Genomic DNA, 8308 nt, shown 5'->3' with positions numbered 1-8308 from the left:
GTCAGCTGAGTTGTGCTTATTGTCGCGCTTTATCGTCGATCGCTACTTTCCGGCATACACAACGCCTATCAAGAAGGGTACTTATTACCGAATCGTACTGTACTGAACTGTACTGTACCGTACCGCTCAGTGGAAATGAGCCATAGGTTTGCTGGAGATCGCAGTGGGGGGTGATTTCCTGTATTGTCTTTTGATGTTTTCGGTAAGTGGTCACTTCTGAGGCTGTGTGTAAGATCACCACATTTAAGGACTGACCACTGAATGCCTATAAAATACAATGTATGCCTGCCTTAGTCTGCAGGTCCACACAGGACTTTGTCAAAAAAGAACCAACTTAAAGATACACCAAGAGTCTCCTTGTCTTTGCTTCTGGGTTTCCTACAAGGGCCAACGGCCTGTAGAGTTTAGCTCCAACCTGCTCAAACAACCTGGCTGAAAGTTTCTAACAGAGGTTCTGAAGACCTTGATTAGTTCAGGTGTGTTTAATTAGTGTTGGAGCTAAACTCTGCAGGACAGCGGCCCTCCAGGATTAGAATTGGACCCCCCTGTAGTAAGGAGTTGCTTCGGGGAAGGTGAACATCAAGAAAGCAGCAAGAGCAAAAGTGTCCTGTTACTAAACTTGTTCAAGTTGTAAAATGTTCACAAATTATGCATAACACAACAAAAACAAAGCTTAAACAACTATGGCCATATTCTCTATACTGGGGCAGCCAACCCTTTCAAAAAGTTTAGCTCCATCCGTAATCAAAAACACCTAAACTAGCTAATTAATGTCTGCAGGAAGGAAGCCCTCCAGAGTCAGGGCTGTCTAGCTTTGCTCTATACCAATTGCAATTTCCTCATTGCAGGAAGAGACCTCTGGATGATGCCAATATGTTGCCCTGTTCCACTCAGAAGGATCTTATTTCTTAAGTACAGATTCATTACAATGCTCAGTCTAGGCTTGCCACCAAGACCAGGGACCTCAGCCATCTGTCAGTGCATCCTGAGCTTCCTGACAGGTGGTGAGAGTGGGCATCCAAACATTTTGGCATCAGGACTTGCAGAGGGTGTTGCAATCAGATAATTGGCTTTTTTTCAATGCTGCAGTCAGCAAAAAAACAAAACAAAACAAAACAAAAAAACTGCAAAAAGGAACAAGAGGTATTACTACTCTCCTGTCACACAGATCTTTAATGAAGATTTATGAGGATTCCTACCAGGTGCTTGCATAGTTAACAATGCAACAACCCATTGTCTTTTAATTGCAAGGAGCTTGCAGGAAAAATCCGTTATTGTATCAGATAAGCATGTAATACAAACTCTCTAAATACAAAAAAATAAAAAGCTCATATTAGTGTTTTGCCGCATGTTTATCTACTCTTACCTTCCTCTTCCTCCTCAGTCTTTAAAGCCTCTCTGGAGTACATGGCTCGCCTCAAGTTTTTTCTTTCCAGCACCGTCATATTCTCATCTACTGTCTCCTGGAACACAAAATAATGGAGAACAGCGTATTCTGTTTAGTATATTTGGCTAGTTAAGTAGCATAAATCAAATGTCAATTTCATTCTTTTTATGATTTGTTTCCAATTCTTTGCCTGAGTATTTGGGTTTCTGAAAAGATCCACTGAATAATAGTGGCCTGAGATGACCTGTTCTGCAAGAACATCCTTACATCCTCCTACACATGTTGAAAGATCTGAGCCTATAATGAAGGAGCCTATAAAGAACATCTGCAGGTAGTTTTGTAAGATATTCCATGTAGAAGATGAACAGGAAGGGGCCCAACACAGTTCCTCGAGGTATGTCCTGATGCTTAATGTATTTTTTAACACAAAAGGACAGTTCAATGACCTGATTGGAGGCTGTGTTGGCCACTAGATGGCATATTAGACACTTTTTTGGAGACTTGAGTTTATTACAGTCCCTGTTTTGTCTATTTAGGTCCCATTTTACATGCATTCTCTTCTCAGTGTATCCACTGTGTCCTGTCTTTTTGATTTCCGAGCTTATATTTTGTCAGCATAAACATAGAGATTACTTTTCCAATCTCTCAAACAATGCAAATGAATGTCAACAAAAAGGTCAACTGAATTTGGCATTACAAAGCAAAACTAATGAACTTGCCCTTTAAATCACTTCCTCTACTATCTCATTAACTTTCTGAAGACTACCTTCTCAAATTCTTTGTCTTGTCTGTGCATTAGAGTCTTCCACTGCTCGAAGAGCTCAGGCTGAGAATTTTGGATGTCCTTTAACGTCCCTTCTGTCTGTATGCTGCCATCCTTCATTGCAATGATCTACAAAAGAAACAACATTCAATTATTACTTCATTTGCCACATATAAGATGGTGGATATTTTTAATGCCCCATGAGAAGTAAAGCCAATATTTAACAGCAAACCTGACCCTTTCTATCTGTCAGCTTAAAGTGACTATGTCTAAACAACAGGGAGTTAAAAAAACTCTTGTCTGACCACTGGTGATTTATTTAGTACCAGAAGGAGGAAGACTTTAACAAGGCAATTCATCACCCAGAGCCAGTTTGAGAGAGACTGGGGCTGTATTTATTTCTTATAACAAGGCTGATGATAACAACAAATCGACTTGAGAATTACAATTTCATGAAAATGTTTTCTCTGGTTGGATATTTTGGGTCAAAGCATTTGGAACTATGCATATTTACTTTTTAATGAACTAAAGAAATGTTTGCAATCAAACTATATCTAGGAAACAAACATATCAAAACTTTTCCAGTAAACATATCTAAACCACCTTAAAACAAAACAGATTTACTGTGTACGATCTCAAGGTGTTTTCAGGGAACATATCTTGAGGCAAGGAAAATAATTATAGGATAATTATAGGAGATTCTCACATTCTCATACATCTCATCCACTTCTAATGTAACTTCTAAGTTAATTTATCATTTTATTTTAAATAAAGTAATATCCTAGGTTAATTAAAAATTAATCACAATTGACCACACCTATGACATGTTGATTAGCACAAAGTATTAAAAAAAATAAGATTTGTGTGTGTGTGTGTGTGTGTGTGTGTGTGGTAATCAACATATGCCACAAATGCTGTCAATTCAGCTTAACTTGTACTGAACCTGCAATATTCTTTTAAAGTAGAAGTAAAAAGTAAAATAGTGCTTCCATTCTGGAAGAGAGAAATTGAAAGTAACATATGTAGTTACTTTTATTAGAAGCAATGCAAAAATGTAATGTCTCACTTTTTTAAAAGTAGTGTTTCCTGCTACTGAGCTTAAAATGTAGGAGTTTGGTGCATTGTAAGAAGTGTTTCCTGAGAGACATGTCTGAGTACAGCATTTGTGCCTATTACATCTTATAAGGTGTCTGAATGTGGAACATTTCTTGTTGGTGAAAAACAAAATCAGGTTAGGAAAGAAGAGAATGATTTGCTTATTCTAAACCTGCAGTGACCTTATTTTGGTTGAACGGCTTTGGTTTGGTTGGCAGTTTGATTTCTCTTATTGCAAACAGTGGCCAAATGGGAATTGAATTAGATTTTTCTGTTGACCAGATGGTCTATTTTACTCAATGTGATCTATAATGAATCGTGTTAGTAGGATTTGCAGGTGAAAACATGACAGAAACCAAATTAATTCATCCTTTAGAACAGGCTTGTATTGGGCTATAAATTAAACGCATTCCTACAGAAATAATTTCTGAGGGCTCCTCAGAAATGATTTCTGTAGGTTCTGTGGGTAGACGACAGGTGATGAATGAAGGTGAATAATTCATAAGTATAGCTCAGCCTTTGTGAGATTTGACTTTTAAATTAGGCTTCTACATCTCAGAGCTCACCTTTTGCTTTTTCTCTTTCCAATACAACAGAGTAGGCCTGGGCGATAAAACGGTATCGATATTTATCGACGGTACACCTTCTTTGATAACGGTATAAAAAATGTTCGATATAGCGCACGATATAGGCACGTGCTATGAGTGACGCAGACAGCACACACAAACACGAACAGATGCTGAAATGAGTGCTATGCCTGCCTGTGATGAGGAGATTGTGAATAAAAAAATGAATATTAGTCGAATTTAAAATAAACATTTGCATTTGAATGTTAGGAGTGCATCAGGGAGCGTCATTAGTGGCGCGCGAGATGCGGTGATGATGATGTAAGCAAAAGTTCTTTGATGTAAGTGACATTGTTTCATTTGAATGTTTTGTTAGTCTAGCCCACGAGACGCGCCGCTGCTGCGTTATTCATTCAAAATATTAGAGAAATATAGAAGCTCAATGCGGAGAAGATCTTGATTAGGTTAAAACCGAAACCAAGCCATTCACACAGAACGCATATTCAGCGTATTGTTTAGACGGACAAATGACTGCTGCACTCGCGTCTCTCACAAGAGATGTATAGAAAGCCATGCAAAGTTAAAACAGTTTAAACTTTTAGAAAACACGTCACGAATTTGTGGAGGTTTATTCCTTTTCACTGCATCTCATGTTTTTAAATGCAATCTACGTGAACGTTGCTTCGGCTCTTTGGATTAAGCAGTGCATAAATACATGATGCGGTTTTGTTCATAATTGTTTATGCAATTTACGAAATTAAATGAGATTTTTATGAGTTAATTTAGACGTAATGCACGTTTTTTTATAGACAGATATTTCCTTGTGTTGACAATTTAAATGTGCTGCATTATTTTGCTCATTGCGCCCTCCTGTGGCCTCAGGATGTCAAAAGTTTCCTTAACATTAGAAATTAGATATTTGTTTAATTATTATTTTGTGTGTGATTGTTAAACAAAAAACTTTAACATTTTGTTATTTGTTGTTTGTCTCAATAAATTGGGTTAATTTAAAAATACAGTGGTTAAATAAAAAAAAAAAATTCTATTGCTCTTTGTTTAAAAAAAGGTTATAAAAAATGTCAATAATTATCTATACCGAACGATATGAAACATTATATCGTTGATAATTTTTTTAGCTATATCGCCCAGCCCTACAACAGAGAAGAGTCAAAATTCCAAGTCTGCTCTTCTGCCTAATCCTGATATAGCCATCAAAATTCTGACCAACTGGTTTAAATCACTTTCTATAGGGAAAGAACTTTAAATAAGTGTATTTGCATATGAAGTACCCAATCTGCATGTGGGAGATACTGTAGTTTGTGTGTCACGAGCACCACCGTCCTCTTCTCCTCCCTCAGTAGTTTAAGAATGCCCTCCTGCATCAGGTGATCACCCAGGTGAATGTCCAGCGCTGAGAATGGATCATCCTACGATAAAAGAAAAAATTAATTGACGTCTCACTTCACTGATTTGCATGTATAGCTATATCTGGACCTACCAGGAACACCACATTGGTGGCTTGATAAAGAGCTCGAGCGACACCGATTCGTTGCCTCTGGCCTCCAGAAAGAATAATGCCCTGGAAAGAGCAAAGAATAGGAAGAGGAAAGTTACCAACAAGTCTGTATTGATAAAACACCTCATTAGGAAGGGGGCAGGGGGTAGAAGTCGTTAGGGTAACCGTACCGCACACACTTGGCATGTGTATTGATCATGTTGACTGAACTCTTTAAATGAGCTGGAAGACTGCTTTTAGGAACAACCTGAAAGCCATTTACGACATCAGGCTGCCTTAAATGTGACCTGAACTAAATAGCTGAGAGTAAACAAAAGAGACGGTGCCTTTTTAATGGCTGCCTGGATACTGAAACATGAGGAATATGTTATGTATGTTTATCAGTGGAATTCAATATGACCCATCATTACTGAAACTCCACCATTTGCAGTACTAAAGCCATTCCAGATGGCTGGTAATGAAATGCGTCACCCAAGTCACATGGGTGGCACACTGACCCGCTCTCCGATCTCCGTCTGGTCCCCCTGTGGCAGGATGTCAATGTCCGGCTGGAGAGAACATGCTTCAATTACCACTCTGTACCTGGAAACAACAACAGATATGAGACTGAAGCACAGCTGGCTAGTCACTTAATACTATGTGGTAATCTAGCTTTAGTACTTTTTGAAATATTGATGTCGAAATAAAATTAGTGGTTAATAATGAATGACTGATTCTCTGCATGGACTCTGTCAAAAATGAATCTTTGTTAAAGTGTTATGAGCCATGAACCAAGCCAAGTGGGTATGAGGTGAATCATAACATGACAAACTTTGATTTGCAGCAAAAAAGTATTTGAAAATCAGACAAAAATGCAAGTGTACAAGACTGTGTACATCATAGCTTTGATGAGGGAAAGAACTACAATCCCATGAACCATTGCGAATGACATTAATCAAATTAATAATGACAGAGAAATATAAAACTAGTCATTTTAAATATATAAGTATACATATATACACACACACACATACACAAGTGGGTGGAACTAAAAAGCGCTTTTAGCGCATATTGCTTGTTGCGACTCTGGTGGTATTTTTTTACGCACAATTATTTCTAAACAATTATTGCAAGATTAAGTTGAAATTATGCGGCTGACAGCTTCAATAGAAGCAAATACCATTGATTAGCAACCTCAGAGCTGAGATTCTGAGAGTCAAAGAGTGGCAAACAGTCATGAAAAAATAAATTAGCAAAAGAAACTTTGCCCAAAGGTGCAGTAACACTTGCCATTGCTTGGCGAAATCCAGTCATTTCAATAGGAATCTGTATGATTTGGAATTTCACATTTCCCCACACCGATTTTGCATGTTTTTCACACAAATTTGCGGCATTGACGAACAGAAAGGTTTGAAAGTGACTTCCATGTAATCTGTGCTTCATATATTTTTACACTACTGACAGCAGACAATGGACTTTTTCGCCAAAGAATTTTGCTACTGTGAGAGCGTCTTAAAATTACAAGTGGGCTGTAAGCAAATAAATAGATCAATGTACTTTGAGTACAGACACTGCTGACACGTATCAGAGAGACACTTACTGAAGGCCACATCTGTCTAATGACTGTCACTGAAGTTTAAAGAGGCAATAATGATTGAATGTCAGATGGGAATAGAGGACGCTTTTGTATTGACAAATGGACACTAAAAAGAAGAATAAACACTTGACTTTTGTACATCACTAGAGCAACTGGATGCTAGACACAGGTTAATGCGTACAGAAGGCCCATTAGACAGAAACATTGGACCTAGATGCCATATGGTGGCTTTTTTTAAAAGATAAATGTGTGGGCAACAAATCCATGGAGTAAATGAAGGTCAGTTACCTTTGCTTTATTAAAGGCATCTCAAAAGTGATGTTCTCCGCTAGAGTGGTGTTTAGGAGCCAGGGCTTCTGGGAAGCATATGCCACAGCACCTCTTTTCCTGTCAGAGGGGTTGCCATAACATCAGTGACCTCCTTCACAACACCAATGTTGCTCTTAAATATAAAAGAAAGGCTTGTTCAAGGCTGACCTACTCTAAAAAATCATTATTCACAGGAACAGTACACAAACAAATGATAATTATGTCACCATTTGCTGAACCTGAATGTTGTTGTTGTTAACTCATGATGTTTAGATTTCAAGTCAACTTCAACTTGTGCCATATTTTTATTTGAGAACTACAATGGAGGGGAATTTATTTAGTAAATAGCATCTTAAGTTTTTCTTACAGAAAGCTGAAATATATGTACGAGTCATCACTTTTATGTAACTTTTATGTTTTTCCCTAATTGGAGCAGATGTGGTCACTATGAACTGTTGTTTTTTGTGGTGATTACAGTGTTATTTTAGTATCATTTATATACCATTATAGCATTATTAAAAAAAAAAAAAAAAAAGAATTAGCTTTTACTTTTATATTTTTTTTATTTTAATTTTAGTTTAAGGAATTTTGTCATGTTGTCTATTGTTATGAACTGTTGTTACATATGCATAAATAAGTGAAACTTGATCTTATAGTCAATATAGAGCAATACTATGCAGTCTGTTGACCAATAAGATTTCTTTGTGGGCAGGGCTACACAATAGACCGGCAAAATCATTGTGATCACAGTTAGTTAGGACAAAACTATATACAGATACGATAATAATAGTGTAAAATATGCTGGTAAGCAAAAATTAGCCAATCACAATGAATATAATTTACATAAAAAAGTCTTAAAGGCACAGTAGTCAGAGACGATATTATTATTATAATTTTGTCTTTTTTTACGTTTATTTTAACACTTATTTTAATTTTGCTTTAATTGAATTTCAGTATTAATTTTAGTTAATGATAAATACCAAATTGTATATTTGGCATGTCAGATTTAAAATTTCTTCTTTTGTGATTCCCTAGAAACACACACACACACACACACACACACACACACACACACACACACACACACACGCACACT

At 37.0% G+C, this 8308-nt stretch overlaps 1 protein-coding gene across 1 annotated transcript in view; it reads right to left on the bottom strand.

Moving 5' to 3' along the window:
* The window catches only part of LOC107675245 (ATP-binding cassette sub-family C member 8-like), an 80376-nt gene that overhangs the window by 17099 nt on the left and 54969 nt on the right, over nucleotides 1-8308 (bottom strand). Inside the window, exons 20-25 of the mRNA XM_016469523.1 lie at nucleotides 7192-7290; nucleotides 5825-5909; nucleotides 5310-5390; nucleotides 5101-5238; nucleotides 2154-2279; nucleotides 1367-1463 (exon numbers count right to left, since the gene is read on the bottom strand). Coding sequence (XP_016325009.1) covers nucleotides 1367-1463; nucleotides 2154-2279; nucleotides 5101-5238; nucleotides 5310-5390; nucleotides 5825-5909; nucleotides 7192-7290 — 626 coding nt within the window. The remainder of the gene's footprint in view (nucleotides 1-1366; nucleotides 1464-2153; nucleotides 2280-5100; nucleotides 5239-5309; nucleotides 5391-5824; nucleotides 5910-7191; nucleotides 7291-8308) is intronic.

This window comes from Sinocyclocheilus anshuiensis, unplaced genomic scaffold (assembly GCF_001515605.1).
Source record: "Sinocyclocheilus anshuiensis isolate Anshui unplaced genomic scaffold, SAMN03320099.WGS_v1.1 scaffold532, whole genome shotgun sequence".
NCBI lineage: Eukaryota > Metazoa > Chordata > Actinopteri > Cypriniformes > Cyprinidae > Sinocyclocheilus > Sinocyclocheilus anshuiensis.
Note: the sequence above shows the minus strand (reverse complement) of the source record. Positions and strands in the feature narration are given on the sequence as shown.